Source organism: Dermacentor albipictus, chromosome 7 (assembly GCF_038994185.2).
Source record: "Dermacentor albipictus isolate Rhodes 1998 colony chromosome 7, USDA_Dalb.pri_finalv2, whole genome shotgun sequence".
Taxonomy (NCBI): Eukaryota; Metazoa; Arthropoda; class Arachnida; order Ixodida; family Ixodidae; genus Dermacentor; species Dermacentor albipictus.
In genome coordinates, this window is record NC_091827.1 from 61,424,101 (window position 1) to 61,446,046 (window position 21,946).

The window sequence follows — 21,946 nt, forward strand, 5'->3', positions numbered from 1 at the left end:
AGATCTGGTGTATCGCGTCCGAACGTAGACCAGTAATTTTTCATACATGTGCCTATCCCGAATGCAGTGCAATGCCGGGCCTACCCACAGCGGAAGTGAATTGGGCGTTAAGCACTCCCCTTACGAGGGCCGATCTCGAAGGTAGTGCATGGCCGGACCGACCCGTGGCGGAGGTGAATTAGGCATTAAGCACTCCCCATACGTGGGCTGATCCCGAAGGTACTGCAATACTGGGTCCACCCGTGGCAGAGGTGAAGCGCGCGTTAAGCAATCGCGATACGTGGGCCGATCCCGCAGGTAGTGAAATGCCCCACGAACCTATGCCGAGGTGAAGCAAGTGTTAAGTACTCCCCATACGTGGGCCGAACCCAAAGGTAGTGCAGTGCTGGGTCCACTTGTGGTGGAGGTGAAGCAGGCGTTAAGCACTCACAGCACGTGGGCCGGTCCCGCAGGAAGTGCAATGTCGGGCCGACCCACGGCGGAGCTGAAGCAGGCGTTAAGCACTCCCCATACGTGGGCTCATCGCTAAGGTAGTGCAATGCTGGGCCCACCCGTGGCAGAGGTGAAGCAGGCGTTAAGCCCTCACAATACCTGTGCAGATCCCCCAGGTAGTGCGATTCCGGGCCGACCCGCGGCGGAGTTGAAGCAGGCATTAAGCACTTCCCATACGTGGGCGGATCTCGAAGGTAGTGCAATTCTGGGCCCACCCGTGGGAGAGGTGAAGCAGGCGTTATGCGCTCACAATACCTGGGCAGATCTCGCAGGGATTGCAAAGCCGGGCCCACCCGTGGGGTAGGGGAAGCAGGCGTTCTGCGCTCACAATACTTGGGCAGATCGTAAAGGTAGTGCAATGCCGGGCCGACACACGGTGGAAGTGAAGCAAGCGTCAAGAATTCACCATACGTGGACCGATCCCGAAGGTAGTGGAATACTGAGCCGACCCGTGGCGGAAGTGAAGCCGGCGTTAAGCCCTCACAATACAGGGGCCGATCGCCCAGGTAGTGCAATTCCGGGCCGACCTGCGGCGGAGTTGAAGCAGGCGTTAAGCACTTCCCATACGTGGGTGGATCTCGAAGGTAGTGCAATTCTGGGCCCACCCATGGGAGAGGTGAAGCAGGCGTTATGCGCTCACAATACCTGGGCAGATCTCGCAGGGATTGCAAAGCCGGGCCGACCCGCGGCGGAAGTGAAGCAGGCGTTAATCACTCCCCATACGTGGACCGATCCCGAAGGTAGTGCAATGCTGAGCCGACCCGTGGCGGAGGCGAAGCCGGCGTTAAGCACTCACAATACAGGGGCCGATCCCCCAGGTAGTGCGATTCCGGGCCGACCCGCGGCGGAGTTGAAGCAGGCGTTGGAGGGGTGGAGACATCGAAATTTTCGTTTATGTGTTCTTCAATTCAAGCGTTGCGTACTGCTTCAGGAAGCACGATACATACCGCGGGATTCATATATACCCTATAAATAATTTAATAATAGCATTAATGTACCCAGCGATTTTGTTGTCGGTTTCTGGGCTCCACGTGATGCTATGACGTCATTGGAGATGAAACGCAACACGGCTTGGTCACGTGGGCCACAAAAATAGTGACAAACTACGCTGCGTTGTCTGCTCGCGCATACGCGTGCTCTGCCAGCAGAAGTAAACAACCGCCGATTCGAAGTGCATGTCGCGATTATTATAATTATTGCGAAGTGCGACAACGGTAAGAAAATATTGCGGCTTGTGAGAGTCGGTGATTCATTCCTAAGCGCCGTAAGCTTTAGCTTTGAAGTGAACCGTAAGAGGCCTAGCGACGATATCGGCGGCGCCGAACGACCAGACGCGGTGAGGCTGCCGCCGGTGCCAGAGTGACCACTCCTCGGTCGCTGAATGGCCGCTTCGCCGTACGACTGCCGCACAAACGGGTCCCGGGCCCGTTCTCTCTACGGCTAGGAAATCTCACCGTTCGCGAGAAAAAGCGCCGTTGCACGCGGGCCCGCGAACGGCAAACGGCGTCCGGCGAGTTTCCGTGCCGGTAACGTGGACGCTCGTTCTCATTGAGAAAGGCCAAACGAACGAGAAACCGCTCCGAGCTGCCGAACTATGCGACTGGCAGATGCTATGTCAACTGCTCTCCGCGACAGCAATGTGCATGTCTCGGTTAGCCAGGGGCCAGGGTTAGCTCGGCTACAGTGTTCTAGAAGCCTCTAGCATAGAGAAAAGATTTTTAGAATGACAGGAAGCTGAGCTAGTTGGTTAGGATTCATATTAAAAATTAAGGGGCAATTGCGTTCAGACACGGACATAAGAGGAGAGAAACGGACAACGCGAACGCCGCATATCCTGGTCCCATTCGGAGTCGGCCGGCTGTTGCAGTCAACGCGTAAAGGCCCATCCAGATTACCGGCACGGCAACTCGCCGCACGCAGTTTGCCGGTTACGGGCTGCCGTGCGGCGTTCGTGTTGTCCACTTCTCTTGTGTCTACAGGGTCTCTTCTCTACAGGGTCCCCGCAGGTAGTGCAATGCCGGGCTGACCCGCGGGGGAGGTGAAGCAGGGTTTAGGCTCTCACCACACGTGTGCCGGTACCAAAAGTAGCGCAAGGCTGGGCAGACCCGCGGCGGAGGTGAAGCAGGCGATAAGTAATCCCCATACTTTAACCGATCCCGCAGGTAGTGCAATGCCGGGCCGACCCGCGGCGGAGCTAAGGCAGGCGTTAACTACTCCCCATACGTGGGCCAACCACAAAGGTAGTGCAATGCTGGCCCACCCATGGCGGAGCTGAAGCAGGCGATAAGTAATCCCCATACTTTAACCTATCCCGCAGGTAGTGCAATGCCGGGTGGCCCGCAGCGGAGGTGAAGCAGGCTTTACGCACTCTCCACACGCGGTGCGATGGAGTGCGTCGCCATTAAGGGGCCCAGAAACACAGTTTCGCTGATCATCCTTGCTCACAGAGTGAACAAGCACTGGGGGTAGCGTGAGAGGGTTAAGGACCCATGCTGCGAAAAATCCGATGTCGGCGTCGGCCGTCGATGGCCTATGAATCATCCCGAACCTCAATCACCGAGGCCCTACACGTGGCGCGGACGCGTTACCGAACTAATTCAGCTCCTCAAATTCTGTTTCGATTAAACTCAAACACAAACCTCTTTTCCCAGCGGCGCGGCCCGCTCGGTTCCTCTGAACACCACCATCGCGCTTGGCTTGGCTTGGCTTGGCTCCGCGCATCCGCGAGAAAGCGGCGGTGGCCGGGAAGCGTGAAAAGCAGTTGGGGATCTCTGAAATTTATGGCCTCCCACTTTTGAAGGCGAAACTTAAGCTTCCTCAAAATTGTGTTCCTAATGCTACCAATCACCTACTATTGCATTATACTAAAGATTACATCTCTAAACTTGAACAATTATGCATTTATTCTGCAGATACCAGGCGTCAGGGGACGGACAGGTTTTGCTGGGGCACTTCCAAGTGAATGCTTCCGCATTAAAAACATTTTACTTGGAATTTTCCTTCTCTTTAATTCATTAATCCCCCCCAACCGGGCAGATATCTGCCGAATGTTTAGCATTGAAATGGCGTTTCGCTACAGGCTCTCAAGCGGCTCCAACAGGGCGACCCAAGGAGGAGAACCGTAATCGCCATCGGCGGGATCGGTTACAGCGACGCACCCGCCTGGAGAAAGTACACGGATTCGATCAAGGAAGCCGCGAATGCGGGCACCGGGATCGACACCGTGATCGCCATTTCCTCGGTCAGCGACTGGCTCGAGGAGATGTCCAAGTGCAAAACCGTGCCCCCGGCCTTCATCACGGCCTCCAACAAGGACTATCCGTCTCTGGTATACGAGCGATATTCTTGTGCTAAGTGCGTCCGCAGATGTCGATTCGTGTATTCGGACTATAACGTCGTCATGACGCTCCTCTTGAGGCCAGGTTGCCAAACCACACTCGAACCCATCACCTTACCGGGGCCGGAAATTCGGTCCTCGGAACTAAAACCTACTTGATCCGCATTCTTAGAAAGTGCCTCAACCTGAACCGAACCTGAACTGATGAAGGATAAAAGACACGAGAACGGTTTCCGGTTAGGAAACGAACTGTTCAAGCATATTTAGCTACGCAGAGTCGACAAATACCCATTAGGCTAAAGTAGACAGCTTTACGTGGGCAGTCGACGTGCCCTATTAGCAGCCGGCTCACAACATGGTTTGTGTGCTTAAGTCAGAGACACGTTTCAAAGCATCGGGAACCTCGGCCGAGCTCCGCCACGTTTGTTGTGCGCCGTGTAGCCCGAACGATGTCTCATTTATGGTTGGAACATAGCGGTTAATTCGTTAGCACGGTCACTGCAAAGACCGCCAGCCGCACATATTGAAATATAAGTTTGGCGGCAGAACCCAGCGAACCCTTCAGTCGCGGGTATGACGTCACAAGAAAAAGTGTAGTCTAAAGGCACGCGGTAAATCATTCAGAAGACCGCACCCTTGTAATTCTTGCATCCATTACCACAGTGCACGCTGCAGCATGCGTGTCCTGGAAAGTGAAGTCAAAATGTGTATATGATATGCCAGCTCTGGTATCGCCCTTAATAATCCTAATTTGCGCACAGTGTCCAATATACGCTGGTTTTAGCCTTCTGCTATCCTGTCATCTGTGTTTTGTGTTTAAAATAGAGCCTCGTGTGTCGATTCTCTCAATGCGACCGTTCCGCTATACCAGAATTATTTCTTTGTGGTAGTTAAACACGTTTGCGATACCGCTTTTCTCCAGGCCTTCGCCCACGACATTGGCTTTAGCACATGAGGCGCAGGCTCGAAAACAAACAAAGGTGCCTAGTTTTGCGTACCAATATTTTTTAGATTTGTTCCGCCGCAACGAATAGGGAAGAACGCAATAGTACGTTGTAGGGACTCTCGGATTTAGGAAATTACAGTATCTCTACTGGCCTTCATTTTCATATAATGCCTTACAGCTCGAAAACTCCATCAAAATACAATAGTACCCAACGTCAAACAACGGCCAGCGACCGTAACAGACGAGTAAGCTGTGAACAACGCTGGGCTGCAGATACATTGTTCTTTGGTTTTCGTCTTACGCTATGATGTTCCTTAGCGGTGTATGCAGAGCGAAGACGAAGCTAAGGGTAGTGTTCTGCTCATTTCCCTTGTGACAACTAGTATCGTCAGTATTGCCACCCCGTTATTGTTCTAGTAATTGGCTATATGCTGAATTTCTCTTCGAACACCTTCGCCAATGTGAGTGAATTCGAGAAAGTCATGCATCAAGAACGAAGCTATATAAAAAATATTCTCGCACTCCTAGAAAACGATATTCATCTTGTATGTCACTGCCAGATATCTACCCAAGACTTTCCAAGCCCCTCACTATATACGGTGCATTTACTTGTGTATATCCGATTATTCTCAAAACGTCCGAGTCGCAGCACTTATATGCATTTTGCTATATCAGACTCTTCTTGCTGCAAGCGCTGCTGACTCTACAGACACCGGTGTGCAGCTGCCCGTATATAGCAACGCCCTGGTCATTCGGCGACTTCGGCGTTCCAACGCAGGCTGCGTTGCAAGCTGATATTGTGGCTGATATTCGATATCGCGAGATATCGATATCATATCTGGTCGATATCTCGCTGATGTTCGATACCACGCCACCACACGTTCGCGAGACATCGATAACATACCGGGCAGATATCTCGCTGATATGTTCGATACCATGCCGCCACACGTCGTAGGTTCCGCACTAAAACCGCTGTGGAGCTCTCCTAAGCAGCTTCAGGTGGTTAAGCGCTTTGCTGTGGGACACTGACAAACGGTGCGGCGACCCACTCCAGCGTCTCTTATGAAGCGCGTACGCTTCGCAAGTTTAACGCACGTGCTGGTTACAACATCTCCTTACTATGCGCTCTTGACAAGATATAGGCGTGGGTCTAAATCACACATCCAAAAAACGGCGCTCTCGCAGTAAAGGAAGCCAATCTGGAAGGGTATGGGTGGGTGCCCTCATAGAGCTAGGAGAGATTGCAGTAGCCGTGAACACGCAATGGCCGCCATATTTTTGACATCACTCATTAACGAGCAATCGCACGAGCTGTAATGCATAGTCAAATTACTACCTGCTGTCACTTCTGTTAAATTGGCACGTTCGCACTGTCGGTCATGAAGGGAGTGCGGACACTTTAGGTGAAGATCATGGCCCTCGAAAAACAAGTAAAATTACGAGCAAACATCTTAGTGTGCTAAATAACTTAACACAATGGATTTTACACCAGTTTCGGTATCATTACCCAAGAGCGGTATGTGTGTCACCACGTCATCACGCAAAAGGTTGTCACGCGGGGGCAGTAGCTCGCGACCATCTGGCACTCACTCCTGCTCGCTCCGTTGAATGTTGCAGATCGGGCATTGGCTCGCGCAGTTAGTGAAAGCCTAGCAGACGACCGAGAGCCAGAGTGAGCTCGAAATGTGGTAATGCCTGACTACTGCGTGCTTTTGCGTGACGACGATGTGGAAATTAAAGACCTCGTGTCGTAAATAAACTGCGGTGCTAATTTATTTAGAACTTCCCGTGGCCTGCGTGTACATTTTCTGGGGTTCCGAGTTCCAGGACTTTGATTTAGCGCGAAAAATGGAACGTCGAAAATGTTCGGTCTGTAGCGCTGTAATTGCATACTGCGCGAACACACCAATACGTGGTCTATAAATCGTGGCGGCCGTGATGCGTACCTAGTACCGCAAATACTTCCAGCGCATTTAGTTGAAAAAGAAATCGCCTTCGAGATATGGCTTTGATTATCCGACGAAACCATCGCTGGGGCGTGGAGTCGGGCATGAATTTGAAATTTGGCTTTTCATTACGACACGTGTAAGCTCGTTCACCGTTCTTTGATCAAAGGAGCGTACAGAAGAAATATCGCGGCCACTGCGCGCACGAAATTTGTGAGGTATGCGCGATTCATACGGGACGGGGGCTTGCGTCGGCGCACCATTTGTTGGTGTGTCACAGCAAAGCGGTTAACGAGAGAGTTCTACGAAGGTTTTCACGGGGCGGCATTGTGTAATTGCTTGGTCGTTATCGAATGTTAGCTATGCCTGTGAAACACGTCACGGGGCTAATTGGTGCATTGTATTTAAGAAAAAGTCCAGCCAATGAAATACGCACACAGGAAACATAAAAGAAGACAGGCGTGAAGCTGGTCAGCCATGCCAGCCACCAACGCAGCCTGTTCCGGAGCGCCAAGGCAGCCACACACTGCCGTTTGCATAGAGCCAGCTAAGCATGCAAGAACATCTGTGTGAGTGTTTAGAAGTACTGTGCTCGGATAAATATTTGGAGCAGCGAAGTAAACGCGCTTAATATTGCTACGGAATAGTATTACCGATGACGAAGAGGCGAGCAGTACGAAGACGACGACAACGATTGGAGGCTAGCGCGGGCTGTTGCCTCTTGGCCAAGTGCGGCGTATTACGTTGTAAATATACTTGTATATAGCTTTTCATTTGCGTCTTCTTACGTAACATATCTGGTGGAGGTGGACGTTCCCTGTACCTCGTCACGGAGCTTCGCAGTGGACGGTACGTCGAGCCTAGCTTCATGGCTCTCGGCGATGACAATTCGACTCAGCCGCCTCCGACCCCTCCTGCCACTTCGACGACCTACATCTCTCTCCCTGCTACTCGTGATCCTGGCGTATTCTCGGGCAAAGATGGGGACGACGTCGACGACTGGATCAGCCTGTACGAACACGTCAGCCGCAATAACCGGTGGGACCCTACTATCATGCTCGCCAACGTAGTCTTTTACCTCGGTGGCACACCTCGAGTTTGGTTTCGGACGCACGAAGAGGAGCTCACCAGTTGGGATTCGTTCAAGCAAAAGCTCCGAGACTTGTTCGGCAACCCCTACGGTCACAAACTTGCCGCGCAGAAGGCGCTTTCCGGCCGTGTGCAGACGTCAACAGAGCCCTATGTCACGTACATTCAGGACGTCCTGGCTCTGTGCCGCAAAGTTGATGCACACATGCCTGAGTCAGACAAGGTATCCGACATCCTCAAAGGCATTGCCGATGACGCCTTCAACTTGCTCGTGTTCAACAGCGTCGCGACGGTGGATGCTGTTATCAAAGAGTGCCGCCGCCTGGAACTCGCTAAAAGCAGACGTATCGATCAGCAGTTTGCCCGTTTGCCCAACACCCCTGCGACTTCTTCCTGTGCCGACGCTCCTCGTCCCAACAACACCGGCGATATTCCCAAGATCGTTCGGCGTGAGATTGAGGCCGCCTATCCGGCTGCCTTCGACTCCAGCCCCACCAACGCACCGGCAGTCACGGTTTCCCTGATCCAGGTAGTTGTCCGCCAGGAGTTCGAAAACATGGGCCTTCACACCATCTGCTCGGCCCATCACCCTGATACCCATCCGGCTTCTTCGATTCCGCCCCGTCCCGCATCGTCTTACCCACCACGTTTCCGCAACCCAGCTGAATGGCGCACTGCTGACGACAAGCCCATTTGTTTTCACTGCCGTCGCATCGGGCACATTTCTCGGCACTGTCGAAGTCGCTGGACTTCCCCGACCCGGTCTGCTTATACTGCCTATTCTCGACCCTCGGGTGGCCCTTCTCGTCCTTATGCCGCACGCTCCGATAATGCCGCCACTGACTCTCCTGCGCCGAACCGCCCCTATTCTCGTTCACCTTCGCCCCAAGGACGACAATCTCGCTCTCCCCAGCCCCGTCGCTCCTTTCCCCCGACTCCCTTCGGACGCCGCTCCCAGCCGGAAAACTGAATGATGCAGCGCCTCGAGGTGACGCTGCATTGCTCCCTACGCCGCCAAATCCTCCACTGACGTTGCCCACTCATCTGATCCTTCTTGACGTGCAAGTCGACGGTGTTCCTGTATCTGCTCTTATAGACACTGGGGCGCATTTGTCGGTAATGAGCGCGGACTTTCGTACCCACCTGAAAAAAATAATCACGCCCGCCACGACGCTTGTTGTCCGTGTCGCCGATGGCGGAACAGCCTCCGTAATTGGTATGTGTGCCGCCCGCGTCTCCTTCGCCGATCGCTCAACAGTCGTGCTATTCACGGTCATCGCCCACTGTCCCCATGACATCATCCTCGGCTTAGACTTCCTCTCCGCACATTCTGCTCTAATTGATTGTTCCGCTAGTACTCTCTGCCTTGACCTGCCTGTTCTGGATCCCGCTGAACCACACCCCAGTCGCCTCAGTTCCGTCGACTTTGTTCGCTTGCCACCTACGGCACTGACTTACGTTGACCTAGTGCCATCCCCACCAGTGCCCGACGGTCACTATATCGCGGCTCCTATACAAGACGTCCTCCTTACACACGGGATCACGGTGCCTCATACCGTTTTATCTATTACGGCTAATTGCGTCTGCCTGCCCGTGGTCAATTTTGGCTTGACGACACAAGTGCTGCCACGCGGGATGTCTCTGGCCCAGCTTTGCTCATTCGAAGATCACTCAATAGCATCTATTGAGGTAGACAGCCATTCAGCCGATCCTCCTCTACCATCTCAGTCGACAACTTGCACCATCGCCGACTTACAGAAAATGATTGCGCCCGACATGCCGTCCGAGCACGCTCGTGAGCTCTACCGCGTTCTGTTTTCCTACAACGATATTTTTGACTTTCACGATCGTCCTTTGGCCCAAACTACAACTGTTAAACATCGCATTAATACCGGCGATGCCCCTCCTATTCATCGCCGCCCGTATCGAGTGTCACCGGTTGAGCGTCAAGTTATTCACGCTGAAGTTCGCAAAATGCTTGCCAATAACATCATCGAACCGTCATGTAGTCCATGGGCGTCACCGGTTGTACTGGTAAAAAAGAAGGATGGCTCATGGCGCTTTTGCGTGGATTATCGGCACCTTAACAGGGTTACCAAAAAGGACGTGTATCCCCTACCTCGGATCGATGACGCCCTTGACTGCCTCCATGGTGCTTGCTACTTCTCTTCTATTGACCTCCGCTCCGGCTACTGGCAGATTGCTGTGGACGATCTCGACCGCGAGAAGACTGCTTTTGTAACTCCGGACGGTCTTTATCAATTTAAAGTGATGCCGTTTGGTCTATGTAACGCTCCTGCCACTTTTGAACGCATGATGGACTGCCTTCTTCACGGCTTCAAATGGTCCATATGCCTGTGCTACTTGGACGACGTCATAGTATTCTCCCCAACGTTCGCTACGCACCTCGAGCGCCTCTCGGCAGTCCTGGACGTTTTTCGTCGCGCCGGTCTGCAACTGAACGCATCGAAGTGCCAATTCGGCCGTCGCCAGATTACCGTCCTTGGGCATCTCGTTGACGCGAACGGAGTGCAACCGGACCCAGGCAAGATCCATGCTGTTACGCACTTTCCTGTTCCGAAGTGTGTCAAGGATGTGCGCAGCTTCATCGGCCTTTGTTCCTACTTCCGCCGTTTCGTGAAAAATTTCGCGGCCATCGCACGACCACTAACCGAGCTTTTGAAAAAAGACGCTCCTTTCCAGTGGGGCGATAACGAGGCCTCTGCATTCTCGCATCTAATCGACGTTCTCACAACGCCTCCCGTTCTGGTCCATTTCGATCCTTCTGCGCCTACCGAAGTTCGTACTGATGCCAGCGGTCACGGAATTGGCGCAGTACTGGCACAACGCCAGCGCGGCAACGACCGTGTTATCGCTTATGCCAGCAGGCTCCTCTCACCCGCGGAGCGCAACTATTCCATCACTGAGCGTGAGTGTCTGGCCCTAGTTTGGGCGGTTCCGAAGTTCCGCCCATACTTATATGGCCGACCCTTTTCCGTTATCACCGACCATCACGCGCTTTGTTGGTTATGCTCATTGAAAGAACCTTCAGGAAGACTTGGTCGCTGGGCCTTACGCCTCCAAGAATATTCGTTCTCTGTCACCTACAAATCTGGCCGACTACACAAGGACGCTGACTGCCTGTCTCGCTACCCGGTAGACGAGCCTGACGACGCCGACAGTAGTACCGCCGACGGCATTTTCTCTGTGTCTGCCTTCGCTAACATCGCCGATGAGCAGTACCGAGACCTATCGCTGCGAGTACTCATCGAGCATCTGCGCTCTACACCTACCGACGCATCCGTTCGCCGATATGTCCTCCAGGGCGGCATTCTGTACCGAAGGAACTTCCTTCCTGACGGATCTGATCTTCTTCTTGTCGTGCCAAAACATCTACGACAGACTGTGCTCTTTGAGATGCATGACGCACCTACTGCAGGACATCTTGGCGTAACCCGCACGTACGACCGCGTCCGCCGCCGCTTCTATTGGCCTGGCCTCGCTCGCTCCGTCCGACAGTATGTTGCTGCCTGCGATACCTGCCAGCGTCGGAAAACACCTCAGGTGCTACCTGCCGGTCATCTCCAGCCGATCACTGTCCCTGTGGAACCGTTCTTTCGTGTTGGATTAGACCTCCTCGGTCCCTTTCCCACGTCATCCTCTGGGAACAAATGGGTAGCCGTCGCAACTGATTACGCCACCCGATACGCTATCACGCGGGCTCTCCCTACCAGTTGCGCCACTGACGTCGCGGACTTTCTCTTGCGTGACATTATCTTACTTCATGGCGCCCCGCGACAGCTGCTCACTGACCGTGGTCGTAACTTCCTCTCGAAAGTTATCGCCGACATTGTACGTTCCTGCTCCACTCAACACAAGCTGACTACCTCATACCATCCTCAAACCAATGGCCTGACAGAGCGGTTAAACCGTACTCTTACCGATATGCTGTCAAAGTACGTTTCCAAGGACCACCGCGACTGGGACATTGCCCTTCCTTACGTCACATTCGCTTATAATTCTTCCCGGCACGACACCGCCGGATTTTCTCCCTTTTATCTGCTCTACGGTCGCGAACCGACCTTGCCCCTTGACACGGCACTTCCTCCTGCTTCGATCTCAACAAGCGAGTATGCGCGCGACGCCATCGCTCTCGCCGACCATGCACGCCAGCTTGCCCGTGCTCGACTGACGGACTCGCAAACCACTCAGCAGCGTCAGTACAACGCCCGCCACCGTGACGTACAGTTTTCGCCTGGTGCGCTCGTGCTCCTCTGGTCGCCCTCCCGTCACGTCGGACTTTCAGAGAAGCTCCTTTCGCGATACACAGGGCCCTACCGCGTGCTGCGCCAGGTGACGCCTGTGACGTACGAAATTGCCCCTGTGAGCTCAACCTCGTCATCTACTGTGGCACCTAGTGATGTTGTGCACGTCAGTAGGCTCAAGGCCTACTACACTGTTTCCAAGTCCGGCCTTTAGTCGCTCCGGGACGGCGCTTTTGCCGCCGGGGGTAGTGCTACGGAATAGTATTACCGATGACGAAGAGGCGAGCAGTACGAAGACGACGACAACGATTGGAGGCTAGCGCGGGCTGTTGCCTCTTGGCCAAGTGCGGCGTATTACGTTGTAAATATACTTGTATATAGCTTTTCAGTTGCGTCTTCTTACGTAACAATATGCTGATGTGTTCGTAAGGTCTTCCGTAGATTTCGATTGGTGCCAAACTAAACCAACTTTACTTTCCAGTGTTGTGAAAATTGTTTTTTGTTTATACACGTTCAATGTCTTCGTTGTATGACTTGCATTGGGACACTTCTGCGAAGGTTCCTTTAGAGAGATATTGTAAGTACATAGAATGTTAGCTTCCACAAGGTAGTACAATTTATCACCCTAGACTTGTCCGTTTTTCGGTTGGATTTTTGGTTGTTTTTGTTCAATCAAGCTTTTGTTCTCCGTTCCTTTAAGTGGGCTTACGTGGGTTAAATTTCCTATTTTTTAGCCACGTTTCCCGACTGCTTTGGGGCACACTGGCAGAGAAACACAGCATCTGGGTTTTGTGCCTTCAACCGTGTACCTGCGTCCGCTGCGGATTCGAATAAGCATCAGGTGATAGCGCATCTGTGGAGTTTGTATATTGTGGTCTGTCGTTTGCGCTAAGTGCCGTTCGGAGAAAGCACCGACTATAGAGAATTTTTATGATGTAGAAAGCGCATGAGGGGATACAGAGCTAAAGATGGGCGATAAGGACGAGGTTACAACATCGTGAAATACCAACTAGCCCGCTCTCAGACCTTGTGAAGTTTTGTAACTTTTCCGCATGGCGGGGACGCAGATGAATAATACTGCTACACGAGTGTGGTATTTGATTGTTTGAACGAGGCGCGTGGGTGCCATCCCTCGAGAAAGGAGGAGAAAGAACGAACTGAGCTCGCGCTGTGAATCTAGCCCGTAAGCGCTGCAAGCGCTGTTGTAAATATAACCTGTAAATAGTTTCTCGTCATACTGACTCGTCCTTCGCGTAACATTGTGGCGGAGGTTAGTCCTCGCAAAGGAGCCTTGAAGCAACCGCACCATCATCTTCACAGCCATGGCTTCCGATGGAACCACCCCCTCGCCACCTGCACCTGCGGCGCCAACCACCTCGTACGTTACGGTTCCGACTCTCCGTGATCCTGGAACATTCTCCGCCCAAAATGACGTTGACGTCGACGACTGGCTCAGCATGTATTAGCGTGTTAGCCAAAGCCACCACTGGTACCCTACCACATGCTTGCCAATGTGATCGTTTATCTGGACGGGACACCACCCGTCTTGTTGCGCACCCATGAGAGCCAGCTCTCCAGCTGGGACGCTTTCAAAGAGTGGTTTTCCGACCTATTTGCAACCCGTCAGGTCACCAACAGGCTGCTCGAAAAGAGCTTGCCGCCCGGGTCCAGTCGTCGAGCGAATCGTAGGTCTCCTACATACAGGAAGTGCTCGCGCTTTGCAGAATAGTTAACGAGCACATGACCGAGGTTGACAAAGTGAGCCATATCCTGAAAGGCATCGCATGCCCCTTCCATTAGTTCGTCTATAACGACGTTCCTACAGTCCACGTCATTGTCAAAGAATGCCGCCGCTTCGAGGTAGTCAAAAGCCACCGCGGCGTTCCACAGTTTTCCCGGCTCCCAAACACCCCTACCACGTCCTCTTTCTCCGCTCTTACCGCCACACGACCATTTCAAGAGAACGTCACACGTATCGTTCACCGTGAGATTGAAGCGGCGAGTCCGGCCCCCCTTCATCCACAACCCCCTGATGGTCCCTTTGACCAGCCGGCCCCCACCATTTCCATTATTCAAGCAGTTGTGCGACAAGAAATTGCAGACCTTGGCATCCCTACCGCCTGCTCTGTCTCCCGACCTGATTCTGCACCCATTCCCATATCCACGACCTGTAATGACCAGTATTTCGCTCCCAGACCATGCCAGACGAACCCCAGGCGACGAACGAACTGCTTTTGCTGGCACCTCGTTGGTCATGTATCCCGTCACAGCTGCACCATCTGGATGCCTCCATTGTAAAGCTCATTCCCTGCTCCTCGCCCATACACCGACGCTCGCCTTTATTCACCTCGCCGTGTGTACCCTACTTCTGATGCCACTGACAGCCGCTCCTCCATGCGATCGCCGTCGCCTGAGCGCCGTCGTCCCCAGTCGCCCCAAGCTCGCCGCTTTTTTTCGCCAAACTGATGGACGGAAAACTAAGCCGTGCAGCTCTCGGAGGTAGTGCTGCATCCCGTTTGTCCTGTCCAAATCCTCCGTTGACGCTCCTCACCAACACGAACCTAATTCAAATAGACGTAGATGGTGTTCCGTTGACGGCATTAATTTATACTGGAGGCCAAGTCTGCATAATGATCGCTAACCTATGTCGTCACGTCAAAGAAGATCTTACGCCTGCCATTACTCGAGCCATACGTGTCGCCAATGGCGCCACTGTTGCCGTCAGGGGTATGTGCACTGCTCGAATAGGAATTGCTGGCCGCCAAATTCCAGTCCTGTTCACCGTGTTGACCAGTTGCCCTTACGACCTAATCTTCGGGCTCGGCTTTCTGACGGCGCATTCTGCCCTCATCGACTGTTCGACCGGTACGCTGTGCCTTGAGCTTCCACTTCTTTCCGACGTTCGCCCCGAACAACCGAACACCCTCTGCCCTACAGCGTTTATTCGCTTACCTCGAAAATCTCTAACCTTCGTCGAATTGGCCTCAACGGCAACCGTGCCTTAAGGCGACTATGTCGTCGCTCCTATTCGTGATGTCCTCCAGGCGCGCGACATCTTACCGCCACACTCCGTCGTAACCCTTGCCGCTAATCGTATTTGTCTCCCCGTTATCAATTTTGGCTTGACGAAGCAAGTGTTACCTGAAGGCCTCTCGGTGGCCACGCTCCGGTCAATGACAGACGACCACGCCACTGCTTTTGCAGCCGACGCGTCTGCAGATTCTCCTGGTTACCCGCAGGGTGCCTTGAATCACGACGGACCATTACGTCCCATGGTCGCTCTGGACCGCGCACCCGACCAAGCAGCCGCCCTATATCGCCTTTTGCTTTCTTACTACGACACATTTGACCCCAACAATCGAACACTTGGTCAGACGTCCCTTGATAAGCATCGGATAAACACTGGTGATGCTGTTGCCATTCACGGCCGGCCGTATCGCGTGTCCATGGCAGAGAGGCAAACTATTCAGCAGGATGTAAACAAGATGCTCGCCAGAGGCATCTTTAGGCCCTCGTCGAGTCCTTGGGCGCCGCCGGCCGTGCTCGACAAAAAGAAAGATGGCACGTGGCGTATGTCCGTTGATTACAGGCACCTAAACCGAATTACTAAAAAGGACGATTGCCTTTAACACGAATCGACGACCCTCTTCATTGTCCTCACGGTGCCAAATACTTTTCGTCCATCGACCATCGATCTGGTTATTGGAAGTTTTCCGTTGATGAGCAAGACCATGAAAAGACCGCTGTCGCCACTCCAGATGGTCTCTACCAATTCTAGGTTATGCCGTTCGGTTTACCCAATGCCCCCGCCACGTTTGAAAGGATGATGGGCTCTCTGCTTCAAGGTTTCAAATAGACAACTTGCCTGTGTTACCTCGGCGACATCTTAGTGTTCTCTGCTACATTTGACACGAACCTTCAGCGCGTCGCAGCTATCCTTGACGTCTTCCGCAAGACTTGGCTCAAATTAAACTCATCGAAGTGCCACTTCAGACGCCGACAGAATACAGTGCTAGGCCATCTTGTCTATGCTTCCGGTGTACAACCCGACCCGGAGAAGGTTCCAGCAGTAACGGCTTTTCCCGTACCTCAGCCTGTCAAAGACATGTGGAGTTTTGTGGGCCAACACCAGGAAGCAGATTGCCTCTGTCGGTACCAAGTCGAAGATGCGACCTGTACGTCTGATACTAACACGAACGCCTGTGTTCTCTCTGTTTTTCCACTGCTCCATGTCGCCGACGAGGAGCGCCATGACCCGTCCTTGCATATCATCATTGACCGCCTCGAATCGTCACTTGCCGACAGTTCCCTTCGCTAATTCACACTTCAAGATGGCGTGCTCTACCGCCACAGCATTCACACCGAAGGCCCTGCATTGCTCCTTCTGATCGCTGAACGCCTTGGCTCGGCTGTTCTCCACGAACTTCAGGACCTCCCCATGGCCGGTTACCTGGGTGTGTCACGTACCTACAATGGGATCCGCCGACGCCTTTTTTGGCCAGGACATGCTCGCTCCGTTCGAAGATACGTAGGTGCATGTGAGAAATGCCAGCGACGCAAGACACCATCGACGCTCCCTGCTGGGTACCTTCAACCACTCGACATTCCCGCGGAACCGTTCTTTCGGGTTCGTTTGGACTTACTTGGCCCTTTTCCGCGTGCTACCTCTGGGAAAAGGTGGATCGCTGTGGCCACGGATTACGCCACGCGCTACGCCATCACCCGAGCGCTTCCTACAAGCTGCGCCACAGATGTCGCCAGTTTTCTTCTACGCGACGTGATTTTATTACATGGAGCTCCGCGACATCTTCTCACAGACCAGGGCCGGGCATTCCTCTCAAAAGTTATCACGGACTACCTGCTGTCTTGTGCTACGAGGTATAAGCTATCCATGTCATACCATCCGCAAACAAATGGTCTCACGGAGCGTCTCCATGGCACTCCCACAGACAGGCTCGCGAAATATGTCTTTTCAGACCACACTGACTGGGACCCCGCTCTACCGTTTGTCACATTTGCTTATAATTCTTCGCGCCAGGACACAGCTGGTTATTCCCTATTTTTTCTTCTGTTCGACCGAGAACCAGCACTGCCCCTCGACACAACCCTCCCTGTTTGCGCGGTACCGACCAGTGAATATGCGCTTGACGCCATCGCCCGCTGTGCCCACGCAACGTGAATTGCTCGTGAGCGCAATCCCAAGAGAGTCGTAGGCGTTTGTACGACCGGCGACACATAGACGTGCACTTCCCGCCTGGTGCGTTGGAGCTTCTATGGTCTCCGTCGCTTCAGGTCGGCCTGTCAGAAAAACTGCTGTCTCGTTACACGGGCCCATACCGAGTGCTTCGTGCCGTGACTCCATTCCCCTACGAGATCACCCCTGACGCCCCATCTGCTTCCCATCGCAATTATATCGTACACGTTACACGACTGAAGCAGTGTCACCCTCCCAGTGATGACATTTAGACGCTCCGGGCCGTCGCTTCTGCCGCCGGGGAATCATACTACACGTGTGTGGTATTTGATTGTTTGAACGAGGCGCGTGGGCACCATCGCTTGAGAAAAGAGGAGGAAGAACGAACTGGGCTCGCGCTGTTAAACTAACCAGTCAGCGCTGCAACCGCTGTTGTAAATGTAACCTGCAAATAGATGCGCGTCTTTCTGGCTCGTCCTTCGCGCAGCAATGCAAATTCACATACATGCAGGCACAACATCATACGGTGAACGATAAATTGTGCAGAATATATGGGCGTTTTTTTGTCGAGCAACAAAAGACAGGCACACAAAACAAGACGCTTACGAAGATATACATCGTTCCTCAGTCATTTATTTACTTACTGGTGACTTCCGACAACGTAATTTCGCAAAACACACACAGAAGTGTCACAACAAGAAAACAATATTTGTTTCTGTTGAGAAGTCTTCAATGACTTGGTTTATTTTGTCAACTAAATTCAACCGGGGCTGCCAAAGGCAGTCCTAACTGGGCTAGTTGGTTGTTTCGGTAATCAAGGGCCGTGTAACGTAAAGCTATTCCAATATGTTTTTATTTCATACTCCTGGCGTCAAATTTGCGTAACCGCTGACACAAGCATCGGGCGGTCCCCCGCAGGGTTGTCTGAACAAACCAATGAAATACTCCCCTCGTGCATAGGAGGTCACTTTTATTTTTTAAAAGAAATAACATTGCCTGAAGTGAGCAGCTTGTCTAATTGGCTCACAAGAGGCGAGGAACATGCTCAAGTGAAGAGGGATTCGATGGGGCCGAGCCACTGCACTGAATATTGATAACCGGTCGAAGAGGGTGGTGCCGGCGTCTGCGATTGGTCCTCTTTCTCTTACTTAGCTTGCGGTGGTTTGTCGACATTCGCGGCGGCATGCAACGAAAGCTTAAGAATGACGCTAAAACGGATCCTAAGCACAGAAGAGTTGGCAGAACGAAGTCGTAAACTTGCCGAAAGTTCTCGAAAGCGTTACACGGCCACGCAAAAGTTTTATTACACGCAAATAAACCCATGCTATCCAGCAGGGGCGTGTAGCCAGTGCCTCAGCGATCGGCGGCAGCCATCTTTTATTGCTTTCGGAACGGGGCAGCCTGCGTTTATTCAGAAGAAAATTCAGTTTTTTTTTTCGGCATATTATTGCATCTTCAACGCTTACGCGTCACTTTGACGCGGTAAGCTTTAGCTGTTTTGTGACGTTGCGTGAGAGGCAGGTGAAGTGGCAGCAGCCCGAAAACATTTGACCAATAGCCGAGGGATAATGGCAAAAAGGGGTCGAATCAGAAATATCTATTTTTGTTTTGTTCGGACAAATTACGCATAATCAGTGTGTACACGTCATATCAGATGCATGTCATATCAGATGTCATATGTCGACGTCATATGCATGTCATATCAGATGTCGACGTCATATCAGACATCAGAGGTCGCGTGACAGGCAGGAGAAGTGGGGGTGTTCCAACAAAATTTTTGACCAGTCGCGGTGGGCTGATTGCAGAATTGGAATAGAAATTTTGCAATAGCTTTAGATTATGGCGCCCTAACATGCGCAATGTCTTGCACTTTTTGCATTTACAGGAAACGTGAACTGGGCTCCCGAGAATGTAGGCGCGTAGGCCGACCGTATAGGTCACAGTAAGAACCCTCCATTCGGGATTGCCATTTAGACTGAAGGCGTAGCCAATAAATGGCCCACCGTAGGCGCACCCCCTCCCTCAAAAAAAGTTTGTGTGTTAGCGTGCAGTCTTGCCAGCCCCCTCAACCTATCTCCCCCTTCCCGTGCCCGGATAAATCGGTGCGCCCCCCCCCCCCTCGAAATATAGTTCCAGTTACACCACGGCCATACACAGCAGAGGCTCGTCAGTTTGGTGATGTCAAACGTGATTGCACCTTAGTTAGAAAGGTTTAGAATTGGGGATCCAAGTGGCATGGGGACCCAGAAAATTGCGGGCCCCAAGTGCGCATGCGCATAACCCACGGCAGTTTCCCGTTCTTGCGCTTGTGTTGACCAATGCCCAAAAATAAAACAAAAGATAGCGTGATCCCCTAAGCCGTCTTGGGTCGGCCTTGCGGCTTTGCTTGGCTTAAATAAGCATACTTTATTCGCATAACTAATACCACAGTGGTTAGGTTTATTGCACTTTACTGTGTGCCCTTTTTGCTCAAAAATACATTCTGCCCGTTTTCACTTGTCAGAAAATCTTTTCTTCCTTCTTGCTTTCAGGCACCATTTTATTCTTTCCCACTGCGTAGTCCGCAACGCAGTCTGCATTTGACCTCATTTTCGAACTGCTGCTCCTCTAAACCCAAGAGCAGCCCACCCAACGTGACTTGGGAACTCAGACACTTAGGTCCCCAATTCTAAAGCTGTCTATTATCTAATGCATAAAATATGACACTATGCGGATCTGTAAGGAAAAAATGGAGGACGCTTGAGCTTCGCCTTTTAGAGAGGAACGCGATAGCATTCAAAGATCCCTGACTACTTCGCCGGCTTCCCGGCAACTGCAGCTTATGTAACCTTAATGTCTACCGGGAAACTCTGGCGGCGAGCGCTATGCTTGAAGGCGAGCTTTCTGTTAGAAGAGCGGACTGTTGCGTGAGCCACTATGCGACGTAGGCGAGCGCCATATGTATGTGTTGCAAGGAACCGGGCGCGCCGCTTTAGGGTCTTTGAGATTTGCGGGCGCAAATCTGGGATGCTATGGCCATTCTGTGAATACTAGAAACGCTGGAAAAGGGGTTCGTGCTTTTTCTGAGTTTTCGCACAATGGAATTTTGTTTTCTCGCATATTCAAGTTAGAATCCGACGCTATATCACGTCTGTTGGGTGCGTGTAAGGTGTATTTTACGATTTTTCTACGTATTTTACATTGAAAATTGAATTAGTTCCGTAACTTCGTTGCTCCACATGGAGGGCCTGAGGGCCTGCGTTGTTGGGTATGCGTGGTCCAAATTCATTTTTCCTGAAAAGATGTCCAACGCTGGACACCTGCCGCGGGACGCCGACGTCGGATATTTTGCGGTAGGGTGCCCTTAACGCTATGGCGTTATTATTTCGTCATAGTTCCTTATCAGACATCACAAAAATAACTTTTCCCAAGAATGTATGAAAATGTAAGACAAAGTGGAACAGTTTTGCCGCCACGACATGTAAAACCCACTTCCTTTTTTTTAGAGTTTCACAGCGATCATCATAATTCTCAGTACGTGCATTCTCAAGACGGAAGTGTGAAACCGACGCTTCACTCGCAGGAGCGGAACATGGAACTGGTAAATGAGAAGAGTAACACCATCTACGGCAACAGGGACGTCTTTGTGGGCCTCTCGCTTGAGATGGGTGCCATGATGTACAGCTTTGCGGAGGACCAAACCAGCGCCCTCACTCGCGACCGTCTCTACAAGCAATGCGTGGCAGCGACCCTTGTGCCGCTGGATATGGTATGAAGTCACCGGTTTGATAAACCTGTAGAGCTTTGCTGCAACGCTGTCTCCCGACGGGAGCAACATCCTTGTTTTTTAAAGCATGCTGTCGTTTCCTACCCAAATTATATGAGCGGCCGTTGACGCTAGTGCCTACGAGAGCTGAAAGTGTAGTTGTTCGGCCAACACCAAAGTCAGGAAGATCGGCCGTCTTTATCGAAATGTGCCCTGCCCCACAGTCCTCAAAGAGGCAGACATGTGGAGACTTTTTGCTGGGGAATGTTGAGTCCGTTGCTGTTCAAATTGTTTGTGTGCCTACTACCGCGGAAGACGGCGCTGTGGCCGATATAGAGTCCGTATTGGCGAAGCGGCAGTTTTGTGTGCGTCAGTGATTCGCAGCCGTGCCACTAGGGCGGACGTAACAAGGTTTGATGCTTCCCATTCTGGATTCGGCCCTCTCGCCATTTTGCCAGCGTCACTATACCGCCAGTGCCAGGGTGGTTGACGACGGCCTAGCCATGAGCACGAACTTCAGGATAACTCGCTAATGGATAATGTAGAATAAAATGGATTCTAAATAAACAAAGTACTGTTATACGTTAATCTGTAGCCACTAAGACGGCATCTTCCTCCCCGTACCTCGTCCCTCTCTAGTGCGTAGCTCAACTTAGCAAGAACCCTCCGGGTCAGACGTGGTGGTGAAGCAAAGGATAAAAGGACATGCACTGCGTAAGGAAATGGGGAAAATAATATAAAAACTTGGAGGACATTTAAGCTTCGCCTTTAAGAGTGGAACATGATAGCGTTCAAAGATTCCTGACTGCTTCTCACGCTAGCCGGCAACTGCAGCGTATGTAACCGTAATGTTTACAGGGAAACGCTGGCCACGAACGCTACGCAAGGAGGCGAGCTTTCTGGAAGAAACGCTGCCTCTTGCGTGGGCCAAT

At 52.2% G+C, this 21,946-nt stretch overlaps 1 protein-coding gene across 1 annotated transcript in view; it reads left to right on the forward strand.

The window, feature by feature from the left end:
* Positions 1–21,946, forward strand: part of LOC135904728 (uncharacterized) — a 44,824-nt gene that overhangs the window by 15,051 nt on the left and 7,827 nt on the right. The window contains exons 6-7 of the mRNA XM_065435664.2: positions 3,572–3,820; positions 20,832–21,017. Of these exons, the coding sequence (XP_065291736.2) occupies positions 3,572–3,820; positions 20,832–21,017 (435 nt within the window). The remainder of the gene's footprint in view (positions 1–3,571; positions 3,821–20,831; positions 21,018–21,946) is intronic.